This window comes from Phodopus roborovskii, unplaced genomic scaffold, assembly GCF_943737965.1.
Source record: "Phodopus roborovskii unplaced genomic scaffold, PHOROB, whole genome shotgun sequence".
Lineage (NCBI taxonomy): Eukaryota > Metazoa > Chordata > Mammalia > Rodentia > Cricetidae > Phodopus > Phodopus roborovskii.
Genome location: NW_026126448.1, coordinates 2,151,975 through 2,165,234, shown reverse-complemented (window position 1 = coordinate 2,165,234; position 13,260 = coordinate 2,151,975). Strand labels below are relative to the sequence as shown.

At 43.0% G+C, this 13,260-nt stretch overlaps 1 protein-coding gene and 1 pseudogene across 2 annotated transcripts in view; both read right to left on the bottom strand.

The window, feature by feature from the left end:
• Rab3b (RAB3B, member RAS oncogene family) overlaps positions 1 to 13,260 on the bottom strand; it is a 61,833-nt gene that overhangs the window by 41,209 nt on the left and 7,364 nt on the right. For both annotated transcript variants that reach the window (XM_051188436.1, XM_051188437.1), the window contains exon 2: positions 10,088 to 10,315. In XM_051188436.1, the coding sequence (XP_051044393.1) occupies positions 10,088 to 10,315 (228 nt within the window). The remainder of the gene's footprint in view (positions 1 to 10,087; positions 10,316 to 13,260) is intronic.
• LOC127225144 (histone-binding protein RBBP4-like) lies at positions 623 to 1,916 on the bottom strand (annotated as a pseudogene).

Here is a 13,260-nt window from a genome sequence, read left to right as displayed (position 1 = left end):
GGAAGGAGAAGCCGAGCAGAGGCTGATGTACAAGGTTCCTGAATAAACTGCTTGAAGAAGAGTCATGGTAGTGTTTCCTTGCTGGCCGAGGTAGACACAACAAGCAAAAACATAAGGGGAAGGAGGAATGTGTGGTTTTATCTAAAGAAGCCAGGAGTCTGGTTTACATAGGAAAATGTGCATCCTGGAAAGCCAGGTGAGAGGACCTTAAAATCTATGACTTGAATCTCCCCTAATTCCTGAATAAAAATGACATCTTGCAATATTTATACACATGGCTCTGATACCTACTTTACTTGGCTTTAATTCCTTATCCATTCTGACCTCTTATTTGAGAATTTGAAAAACTTGGGAATATAGCTTAAGAAGAAAAATAATCAACACATAATACACCCTCTTTCTGAAGCTACTTTAGACCTGGGTTTGTTACTAGAAAATTCCTGAAGAATGTTTAAATAAAAGTGTGGCTTTGTTGAATTAAGTCCCCAAGTTAAGATTTAGAAAACACCCATGGTTTGGACTAATAGTATTGTTGGTGATGCCTATTGTAATAAAATAGCTGAACAAAGTCTGTGTCTCAAACAGTGTTAAATCCATCTCAGGGTTCAGAGGAAAACAGGGGAGTCTGAATCACAAGTGCAGGCATGTCTAGGATCCTTGTCCTTCTGGATCCACACTTCCTTCAGGGTCTTCATCATCACACCTGTTCTCTGCCATCTGCCACACTTGCAAGATGTTGTCTTCTGCTACAGAACAAATCACCCAAGGTTCACTGGGATTCCAGGAGAAATCAAAAATCTTGGCAATGTGACCACCATGAATAAACAACAACTCTGGTAGGCCATCTTCTGCATCTTCTGGGGACTGTTCTTCTCCAATTTTACTTAAATCCCAGACATTCAGCCTAAGATCAGCACCACTAGAAGCCAAAATAGTCTCATTACAAGGTGACTACTGAACTTGGAATATTTCATCCTTATGGACTCAAAAGAATACAACTTGAGTTTCAGGTTTCTCAGATCCCACAAGGCAACAGTCTTGTTGGCTGGTCCCATGGCAAGAATGAACTCACTATAGAAGGATTGAAAGGCAGGCAACTAACTTCAGCAGTGTGAGCATCGACCAAGTGGCTTGGCTTGGAAGTATTGTTTGAACGAGTATCCCAAATCATAAGTTTCTGATCATCGGCAACAGACCCAAACAGAGACTTGTGGAGCATATGCCAGGAGACATCCTCCACCACTGCAGTGTGCCCTGTGAAGATGGTCTTTGCATCCACCACTTTTCCTTCTTTTGGAACTGCACTGACATCCCATAGGCAGATGGTATTGTCATCTGAAGCACTAAGAAAGTGTCCACTGAGATTTGGATTCCAAGAAAGACTATAACCTTCCTTCTGGGGTCCATGGAGTCATAAATCTGGGTCGCACTCTCCAGAAGGGTCTGGTTTAGAAGGATGCTTTATGTAGTCAAAAACAAGCACATCACTGGATGGAGTCTTTGTTGCAATGATGCAACGGTTCTGAGGCATGTATTGAGCCCTGTTTACTTCTCCTTCATAGTTGATCTTGATTTCTATTTCAATTTTCCCACTGACAGAGCCAAAACCTCTAAAGTCTCCTTTTTTGCGGTCATAGTGTGATGCATCAAACTGAGCATCATTGTTAGGAAGCTGGACACTGGCGGTTTCACTCATCTGAGGTGTGTGTTCCCAGGACAAGCAGGTGAATGCTGAAATCTTTCCCTTCAGGCCTTGGTTACATCTGAAAGCCACTGGGCAGTTAAACTGGGCCACTCCAGGGCATGGGATGTCACCAAATCATAAAGAAAAGGAGTGTTCTTTTTCCATATTTTGTACTCCTCATTGATCACACATTTTCCACTGCGTTGTCAAAGGCAGCTTCCTTGTCAGCCATGGCAGTAGGTGAGCTGGGGGTGGGGGGTGGGGTTTGGGGGATCCCAGAGTCATGCACTGCAGGAGGGGCCTCAAAAATTTTTTTTTAAATCACTGGACTGTATACTTTAAATTGTCATAGTTTTGTGACATATAAATCATACTATTTGAAATGTTATTTAATGTATCATAGTAGGGTCCAGGAACAGTAAAAAGACATTAGTAGAGAAAACTACTGATGGGAATGTCCTTCTGTATATGTTTCTCTTATTGGTTGATGAATAAAACACTGTTTGGCCAATAGAGGCAGGAAGATAGGTGGGACTAGGAAATGAGGAGAATTCTTAGAAAGGTAGGCAGGGAGAGACACCATGGAGGAACCAGGAGACTAGGACACACCAAGTGTTTTCCGGTAAGATAAGGCCACATGGAAATACATAGATCTATAGAAATAGGTTACTATTTAAGACAGAGATAGCCAATAAGAAGCCCTAGCCATCAGCCAACATTGTTATAAATAGCATCCGTGTGCTTATTTGGGGCTGAGAAGGTGGCAGGACCGGGAGACAAGAAAAACCAACAACAAACTACTGAAATCTAAATCGAGTCCATACATGTGTTAATGATGTTGCAGCAATGTCAGTCTCCTAGTTTTGAGAAATGTCCCCTAATCCAGGACATGTTAGCATTAGGGAAAATTAGGGAATTTTTTGTTGTATCTCTGCACTTTTCTGAAACCTAAAAGTATCCATATTAAAATCTTATTTAACATAGATGTCAGAGCATGTCATTCCACTGCCCAGAGTCTGCAGTCCATCATCAATCTTTCTGTGCCTACTGTCCCTCCACTGACCTATAGCTAGGGGTAGTATGCACCAGTCCCTGCTGAGCCTAGAGCACTTAGGCACATAAGAGGTCCTCTGAAGCTTTTGCCCGGTTGGAGAGATGGCTCAGTGGCTAAGAGCACCTGTTGTTCTCGCAGAGCACCCACATGCTGGCTTACAAACCCCCTAACTGCAGTTCTAGAGGCTCTGATGCCCTCTTCTAACCTCCTTGGGCACCAGGCATGCACATGGTACACATACATATATGAAGCCAAAACACTCATACACAGAAAATGAAATGAATCTTTTTAAAAATTCAGCATAAAAAAAAAAAAAGCTCTTGCAAATGTCTTTTCTCCTCCCTGTAAATCCTCTCCCTGACACAATCCTGAGATTCTTGTATTCATTTGTCAAGATGAACCCCAATTGTGAAGCCTTCAATGACTTTCCCAGGAAGAAATAGTTCTTTATGTGTGCATGCCTGTTCATGTGTGCGTGTGTGTACATGTAGACTCATGTGTGGAAGCCAGGGTAGGTGCTGTGTGGCTTCTTCTATCACTTTTTTACATTATTCTTTCCCTCTCTGAGCCTTAAGTTCATCAGTTTGGCTAGGCTGACTGGCCAGCTAGCTACAGACATCTCCCTTTCTCTAGGGAGTTCTGGGGAGACATCTTACCAAGCCCAGCTTTTACATAGGTATATAAACTCAGGTTCTCATTCCTATACAGCAGCCACTTTATCCATGGGGCCATCTCCATAGTCCCAGCTTTCATCTCTTTCTTCACCTCTTTATTTAATAGGATATATTTACATTTATATTGCTAGAGCCCTCTGTGCTTAGCACATAGAGATGCATATAACACATATTTATTGAATGAGTAAATGTTCAAAGGAAGCTTAGCTTTTTCTTTTTTCCACACTAATCAGGATGGGTGAAAGAGGGTCAAAGCTCCCCCACCCTCTCCCGAATCTGTCTTGGGGAGATTTCAAATAGTCAAGTGGGACTGCTGGTTAATTTGTTTACAAATTCCAAAGGTAAACTATGCCTGCAACTCTGACCTGGCTTCCCACAGTCTTTGTTGTGATTGTAAATCAGATTAAACCTCCTCTGGAAGCTGGCTCCTACAGGCTTTGGGGAGATGAAAGTGGCAGCATGTCTCTGTAGACACACTGAGAAACTTGCTGCCTAGAAAAAAAAATCAATTTTGATTATCACGAGAGCAGAGGCTTCACATTCCTAGAGCCATGGGAGCTTGTCAGAGCCCCAGTCACCCTGCCCAGTCTCCGACTCCCCCATGCTGCCCACCATCTCCCTGTAGGTCTCTAGATAGGATCAGATGCCCCTTGGAGGTGGCAGGGAGAGCAGTGTGTGTGTGTGTGTGTGTGTGTGTGTGTGTGTGTGTGTGTGTGTCTGTCTGTCTGTCTGTCTGTCTGTCTGTCTGTTGTCTGTTGTCTGTCTAACTCTACAGTAAGGTTTCGGAGAGCCTGACTTTGGTAAAGCCTCTAATCACGAGCTTCATCTTAGCTTTTATGAGTAATAAGGCTTTCACATTACTCCCCATCCTTGTGACTCCTACATCTAGCTCTAAAATTGTTGCCAAATTTGGGCGAAGAAGAAAGGGAGGAACATTTATTGATCTCCCTTAGACCTTAATAAGAACTCTTTGTTGAGTGTTTACTCTGAGCCCAGCATTATCTCTTTTAAAACATCACCAACAGAGCAAAGCACGTGAATTAATGGAGGAACTTACAAGGGCTGTAGTCACTGAGTGCTCTGGGGAATGGGCCGAAAAGACAGACAGGGAGGGGAGCAGCAGGCCTGGGGGCAGGGACAATGCACCCTTCAAGCATGCTGGAGAGGACAGCCAGTCCTTCCTGGTTGTGACATGAGTGACCCCAGATGGATGAGGCAGTCCTGTTTATAAAATCTTGACACGAAAGAAAGCTTCCCTGGTGGGAACAGCAGAGGAGTGATTTCCATCTTTCCACAGTGGAAGTCTCTATTGCTGCATCCTCTGGCACAGACCAGGCCTAGAATGATGGGTGTGGTGCAGGTCCCCCAGCCCACCAAGACAGGGTTTCTCTGTTTCTTTGTATAGCTCTGGAGCCTGTCCTGGAACTCATTCTGTAGCCTAGGCTGGCCTCGAACTCAACAGAGATCTACCTGCCTCTGCCTCCCAAGTGTTGAGATTAAAGGCATGTGCCACTACCACCTGGCTGCTAAGCTATCTTTTAAAGCTGTGGATATATTAGAGGCTGAATCCCAGCTCTAACTCAAGGGATGAGACTTAAATCACAACTCAGCCATTTCCCAGCTCCAAGCCCCAGGCCTGAAATTGAAACAGGCCTATTCTTTTCTTCAGAATCCGTAGGACAGATGAAAAAGGCCACTTCATCCTGTGCTTATATTCTATCTCCCACTACCATGAAAATTCAAGTGAGTAGGAAGGACACATCCCCATCTAGCACAAAGCCTTGCATAGAGTCTATTGAGAGAATTAAACAAGGAAGTCTGCTACTGAGTTCTGCACAGGGAACCTGACAAGTCTTACCTCAACTATCCCCTTTTCCTTCAAAAATACTTATTACCATTATTCATATTAGAGGTGTACAGGGTGTATTGTGCCACCGAATGTGTATAGAGGTCAGAGGACAACCCTGTGGAACTCTGTTCACCTTTACATGGGTCCCGGAGATTGACCGTCAGAATTCATGGCATCTTGCTAGCCCCAATAATCCCTCCTTTCAGGACATGATTACCTGGATCAAATGGAAGATGTGAAAGACACAAAGAAGTATTTAAAGCAAACCAACAAGCAGAGAGGTGGTAGCTCAGTAGGTAACGGCACTTGCTGTGCAAGCCTGATACCCTGAGTTCTGCCCCCAAAACTCATGTAAAGGTGGAAGGAGAGACCTGCTCCATAGAACTCTCCTCTGACCTCCACACAGGCGTGTGAACACACACACACACACTACCACATGAGTGTTCACATTAGTATCACACAAACACATCCACAAATAACGCTACATTTTTTAAACTTTAAGCACATATAAAATGAACTTCCACTACTGACAATAGCCACAGTTCTTCCTTCCATAGCTTTCCCTTCCATTAGCACTTGCTCTTCACAATAACCCATGAAGCAAACACAGCAAGAGTTATTCCTCCAGATCTGGGGAAACAAGTGAGGGAGGAGGGAAGGTCACCCACACCACACAACAAGCAGGGCAGAGGTGACTAGAACCCAGGACACTAGAGCCCTGGATTGGCCGTGTCCTTTCCCAGACTGTGGATCCCTCCCCTGGCCAGCAGATCAACAGGCCACACATAGAGGTGGCAGGAGCTCTTCCTGCTCCCTCTGCTCTTCCCACAGGTCTCTCGGGGTTGCTTGGCAACCAGAACCAGCAATAAATGGCTCTCTCCACTTGGGTCTGCCATCCTGAAGGTACTCAGTCACATTTGTGTACACTCTTGCTACCTATTAATGAGATTTCACCCCAACCCTACCAGTAAGATTTTGTTCTCTGATCTTCACTTACTGGCCTCTCTGGAAATACTCAAGGACAAGAGAACTGAATGGTGCCATCACCATCCATTATCCCCAGAGATGATAAAAACTCCAGTTGCGGGTGGTCCTGCCCTCCCCTCTCCCCTCTCCATGTGGAGAACAGCTTCCTGAAATGCCCTAGAAGAGCTCAACTTGGCTGGAGAAGCTAAATAAACAAACTCTTCATAGCATGCTGCTGAGTCATTAGGTGCCAGTGGCAGTTCTGCAACTGGATATGGGAAGACTTGGGAGGGCACTCAAGAGTCCTTTATATGGGGACCAGGAGCCCGAACCTAAAATAACCTAACATGTCTTATACATAGCAGGTACTATGTTCTGCTGTTATACTAACACTCCTCCACAAGCCTACAATAGGAAATATTAGTGACCTGCTGAGAATCACACAGCTTAAAAAGAAAAAACACAGAGCTTTTGTGTAAAAAGTATAGGATGTGTATGTGTTTTTCTCCCTCTGTCTTTATAATAAATAGATCATCAAATCTAGTTCATTCCTAGATCTCTCTCATTTCTTGTCTCTACATCACTTTGTCACTATCTCAGTGCTGTAGACTGAAGGGCTATGTCCTCCTGAAATTCATATGTTGGAACACTAGCTTGAAATGCAGCTGTATTTGGAAATGGGACCTCTAAGATTTAAGGAAGAAAAGGTCAGATACAGTATACACATAGATTACATATGCATACTCTTGTGCATAGAACACGTTGAGATATATAAAAATGAAAAGCGAGATAGAGAGATGACTTAGTCCATAAAGTATTTGCTATGCAAGCCTGAGGACCTAAAGTCAGATTCCCAGCACTATGTAAAAGCCAGGTGTGGTTGTACGTGCTGTGATCCTAGTTTGTGAAAGCAGAGACGGGATCCCTGGTGCTAGCTGGACAGCTAATCTTGTCAAATTGGTGAGCTCCAGGTTTAATGAGAGATCCTATTTCAAAAAATGAGGTGGAGAGCAATAGAGGGAGAAGTCCAGCAGTGTGGGTCAGTGGGTAAAGGCACCAATGACCTGAGCTTGATGACGTGAGTTCAATCCCCATGAAGAACTCTGGGCTGAAGAGAGGGCTAATATGCCAACCATTCAAGAGGACCCAAGTTTGATTCCCTGCACCAACCTGGGATGACTCCAAACAGCCTCTAACTCCAGCTCCAGGGAATCTGACTCGTTTTGGCCTCTTTGGGCACTATGCTCACATGAACAGACCCCTCCCCCATACACACACACATACACACATAATTAAAAATAGTCTTTGAAAATTGATCTCTGGTCTCTACATGTATGTACACACACATATGGGTATGCACTCACTGCATCCACACAAATACAGACACAACAAAAATGAAACAATATTTAAATTTTAATATGAACAGTATAGAAGTTATAGCTTTGCTACATGAAAATCCTTGAAATAAAATTAAGCAAATTAATGAGATTGACTAAAGTTAGATCCAATGAGATCCTCATTGATTTTACCTGGAAATATGGCTGACAAGGAACTTGTGCCAGGAAGTTGGAGAAGGTCAGTCAACTACTTTGTTCTTGTATTCACATAGGATCACTATACTTAACTTAGTCTCCAATAGGAGGTTTCTTTACAGGGCTCTTTAAAAGCCACACACCCATTGTGGGATTTCATTTAGTTAAAGCTAAATAGCATAATCAATAAATCTACTTAAGCCAGACACATCAAAACTGCAAACGCTCTCAATACACCAAGGTATGAGGAAGCTACTACTGCCAAGCCCTTAGGCAGAATGCCTCCTGCCTCAAGATTGTCTCAGCTGTAGGACATGTGACCATCTAGTGTAGGAATCACAAAGGAGAACTGTACTAATTTACACAGTTAGTTAAAATGAATTTATTTTGTATTAATAGATTTTAAAACAAGTTGAAATTTTTCTACAGTTCCCTAAGTAGTTATCAGGCAAATGCCATCTGGCCAATGGCAAGAGTTGTGGTGTTTTAAAGGTTTCCCCAACCCCCAATCAGTTGCCTATAACAGCTCTCTCTCTCGTCTGTCTCTCTCTCTTCTATCTCTCTCACAGCCTTGATCCAGCTTCAAAGTGATAATCACCCTACTCTACATGCATGTGCTTTCACGAATTCTGTGCTGCAGTTGATATCAGATACTATAAGTGAAAGTCCCCAGCACACAGTAGATGCTTTCATATATTTATCAACTCTCACCACAAGGTAGTTAAACCACATCAGCGGTTCTCCTGCCATAAAACTGCCTGCTAGCACAGATTTTGGACTTTATCGCCAGTATTTTGGATTCATTACATCTGTGGTGAGGCCCAAGAATGAATTCCTAACAAATCCCCAAGTGTTGCTGGTGTGGTTGAATCACAATTGGAGAACCAATAAATTAGACAACCTTCATAGCTTCTCCTACTTTTAATGCGTTATGTTTCAGTGCCTTTAATGGGGCATCAATGGACACTCACCACTCTTAATTAATTTAATATTAGTTAAATTAATATTTAACATTTTAAATGGAAATGTAGTCTGTCTAAGATTTCAGATATGAGTCAGTTGGTGGTGGTGCATGTCTTTAATCTCAGCACTCAGGAGGCAGAGGCAGGTGGATCTCTGTGAGTTTGAGGCCAGCCTGGTCTACAGAGTGAGTTCCAGGATAGCCAAAGCTACATAGAGAAACCCTGTCTCAAAAAACAAACAAACAAATATAGATATATGTACAATATACTATTATAATCTATTAAGTTTAATAAACAGCGGCATAACATGTTTTGACTATTTCACAAATTTTCAAGATTTCCCAACTGCAGTGTTAAGCCATTGCTAAGTACTCTGACAAGCTTCTCAAACAGGCACATGTTTACCACCAGTAGATAACAACAGGAGCTGAGTCTCCAACTCCCAAGAGTGTCGGTCCACCATGATCCTTTCCTCCCCATATTTGAACCTCTGTGTACTTTCTTCCCACACTCAATCAGTAGCCAAGAGAATACTCTAAGGCTGTATAACAGACATTGCCATTTTTTTCCCTTTAATTTCTTAGATCTCACTCTGGGGGAAAACAGCTGTCATACATACATACAATGAAGATGGTGAAGCAGCTCTATGAAGATGCTAAAAAAGCCAGATGGGAAGAAAAGAAGAAAGGCCTCTTGCCAACAGCCAGCACCAGACATGTGAGTAAGCCATCTTGGAAGTGGATCCTCCAGCCTTAGTCAGTCCTTCGGCAACTCACCAATATCTAGCTACAATTCAAGAGAGGCCCCCAAGCAAACCCTGGAACTGTGAGGTGATCAATTATTACTCTTGTTTTGCACCAAGTAATTTGTTACACAACCACAGAGAGCTGATTTATAACTAACGCCTATGTGTGTACTTTGTCCCAGGAACTACACTAAGCAACCATCTGTAACTATATGAGATTATAATCTCCTCCCCCAAAAGAAAAGAGTGGCTGAGAGGGGTTAAATATCTTAGTCATGTTTCCTCGGCCTGTAAGTGGTAAAAGTATTGAAACCCAGTCTATAACTCTAATGCCCAGTTTCTTGATCACTCCTCTACAAAAGCCAGAATAAAGCCTTTATTAATTAAGCAGCAGTAACTGAACCATGCCTCCCCAGAAGAATAAACATGTTAGAAATAAAACCAAAAAACATGGGGCAGTGTTAGAAATAAAACCAAAAACATGGGGCAGTGGAGGCCAGACCTGAAATGGCGTTGATATCTAACGCTATAAGACCCAGTTGTTGCGAGCCAGCCCTACCTCCTAGGTCTTGTATCCATAACTAGTTATATGCCATTCTGCCCACAGTGTCCAACACTCACCCATATCTGCAACTTCACACGCTTCTCATGGCGGTAGACTGTCTTCACTTTGAAGTCGATGCCCACGGTGCTGACAAAGGCCGGGGTGAAGGTGTCGTCAGCATAGCGGAAGAGGAAGGAGGTCTTACCAACACTGCTGTTGCCAATGATGAGCAGTTTGAACATGTAGTCAAAATTCTGGTCAGATGCATCTTTGACTCCAGTTTTACCATCAGTTACTGAAGCCATCTGCAAGAGAGGCCTGTAGTCACTCTGGTGTGACTTTGAGTCTCTAACCTTCTAATGATCACCTACCATTGCAGAAGAAATACTACTCAGAGCTTCCCCACCACTGTTCGTGCCCCAAATGTTGTCTCAGGATTGGGGTGGAACCCAGCTCCTCCCATTCATTCTTTCAACAAATATTTGCTGAGCACTTTGCTCTGGGGTGAACCCTCTGCTGAGCATAGGGGTGGGGGTGTTCAAATATGAATCAGACATGGTGACTGATCTCCAGGTTGCCACAGAAAACAATTCAACAGGAAAACACGATTAGCCGGACAGCAGATAAATGAGAAGCCTGGTAGGCCCTAGTGAACCCTGGAGACCTAGTGATCAAGAGAAATCTCCTATAGAAGGGCAGGCCCAGTATTGAACTATCATTCTCTGTTTTTAAAACTGCTTTGGCTCCTCACAGCTCTACAGATAAAACCTGAACTGTCCATCTTCACAAAGAACCAGCTAACTAAACATTCAACTCCTTAAGCTGTTCCCATTCAACCATTTTCCATCTACCTATACTATCTTTACATCAAAATATGCCAGTGATTTCACCAAAATCCAAAGATGTCACAATATGTTTTCCTTTTGTCCCTGCTTAATGCATCCCTTCCGCCTGGAGTCATCTTTTCCCTCTAATGGGTGCCTACTCATCTTCATAGTGTCATTTCCCCTGAGCATGGCGAGGCACACTCTCTTCTTCCCATGCTCCCACAGTCCTCTGCTGCGACCTACGTCATTTCAGACTTGTTTACTATTCCTCCTCTCTCAGAATGAGCATCTGGAACCTAACATACTCTGTTTCTGCAGCCCTGGCTTCGAGCTGAAATCCTAGCCTATCACAACACTCTGAACATATGTGAAGGACTAATGAAGTCACTTTATTCCCTCAGGCCCTCAATCTCTTTGTCTTGAAAAGGGGAAGAACAGTTTTTTTTTTTTTTTTCATTTTCTCAGAAGACTTGAGAGAGATGTTTTTTTAATTGTTGAGAGTCATGTGATGACGGTGCATGCCTTTAATTCCAGCACTTGGCAGGCAGATCTCTGTGAGTTCAAGGCCAGCCAGGTCTACAGAGTCAGTTCCAGGACAGCTAGAGTTACACAGAGAAACCCTGTCTTAAAAACAAACAAATGATTGACTTGGTTTTTGTCTGCTTCCTATTGCTGTGATAGAACACTGACCCAAAAGGGCTGGAGAGATGGCTCAGAGGTTAAGAGCACTGGTTACTCTTCCAAAGGTCCTGAGTTCAATTCCCAGCAACCACATGGTGGCTCACAGCCATCTGTACTTGGGTCTGGTGCCCTCTTCTGGTGTTGAAGCAGACATGTAAGCAGAGCATTGTAAACACAATAAATATAAAAAAAAAAAAAAAAAAAAAAAAAAAAAAAAAACCACTGACCAAAAACAACTTAAGGAGGAAAGGGAGGGTTTATTTGGCTTACACATCCCAATTCAAAGTCCATTGAGGGAAACTGAGGCAGGAACTCAAGGGAAGGAACTGAAGCAGAAGCTGTGGGGGAACATGGCTTCCTGACTTCCCCCTTGTGGCTTCCTTAGCCTGCTTTCCTACATAACCCAAGACTACATGTCCAGGGCTGACACTGCCCACAATGAGCTGGGCCTTCAATTATTATTAAAAGAAAAATGCCCCCCAAGGACTTGCCTGCAGGCCAATCTGAGATAGAGGCAGATTGATGGACTCAACTGAGTCCCTCTTCCCAGATATGTTTAGGTTTATGTTAATACAGCAAAAAGCCAATCAGCACAGACATCTTTAAAAACTGGCAAACTCCACAGAGGTATGAGCATTCCTGAGACTTCTATCCTTCAGAGCCATGATTCTTTATTTATTCATTTCCTCATTCATCCATTCAGCAAATATGTACTATAGGTCAAGTCTAACACCATCCTCTCCTTTCCTAGAACGTCTGAATCTAAACCCCATAATCCAGATATAACCCTACAATCCAGTACCTGGTCTTCATTCATCTTCTTACAAAATTTTAATGTGTATGTGAAAGTGAGAGGACAACTTGGAGCAGGTGTTTCCCCCCTTCCACACCTTCAGGGACTGTCTTAGTCACTGTTCTATTCTGTGAAGAAACGCCATGACCAAGCAACCATTACAAGAAAGCATTTAGGCGGAAGCTTGCTTACAGTTTCAGAGGTTCGCTCATTGTCATTATGGTGGGGAGCATGGTAACACACAGGTAGACAATGCTCAAAAAGTAGCTGAGGGTTCTACATCTTGATCTGTAGACAGAGAAAGAGACTCCAGGCCTGGCATGGGCTTTAGAAACCTCAAAAGTCCCAATCACACACTTCCTCCAACTAGACCACACCTCTTTAATCCTTTTAATCCTTTAAAATGGTGTCATTCTATGGTGACTACCCATGCAAACATATGAGCCTATAGGGGCCATTCTTATTTAGACCACTCATGTCAAGCTTTATGGCAATCTCTTTTACCCTCTGAGACATCTAATGGGTCCTAGTTTTTTTTTTGTTTGTTTGTTTGTTTTGTTTTTTGTTTTTTGAGATAGGCTCTTTGTCCCAGAACTTGAGGTAATCCTCTTGCCTCAGCTTCCCAAGTGCTGGGATTAAAAGTGTGAGCACCACACCCAGCTATCTGAGTTGAGTCTTTAGTTGCTTCTTCTACATCTCAGAAGCCTCAAGTGCACTGTTTAGAAGTCTTAAGTCTCTTTTCTTCCTGGACACTAACAATGGGCTAGGTATATGGTCAGAAAAGGGTGGAATTGCCTTATGTGACCTAATGTTCTGGTTCTTACTCTCTTTGGAAATTCCTGGGGTTTTGTTTTGTTTTTCAATGAAAAAAAAAAAAAAAAAAAAAAAAAAAAGAGGGTTAGTTGTTCAGTGGTAAAGGCACTTGATGGCACCTGATGACTTGGGTCTA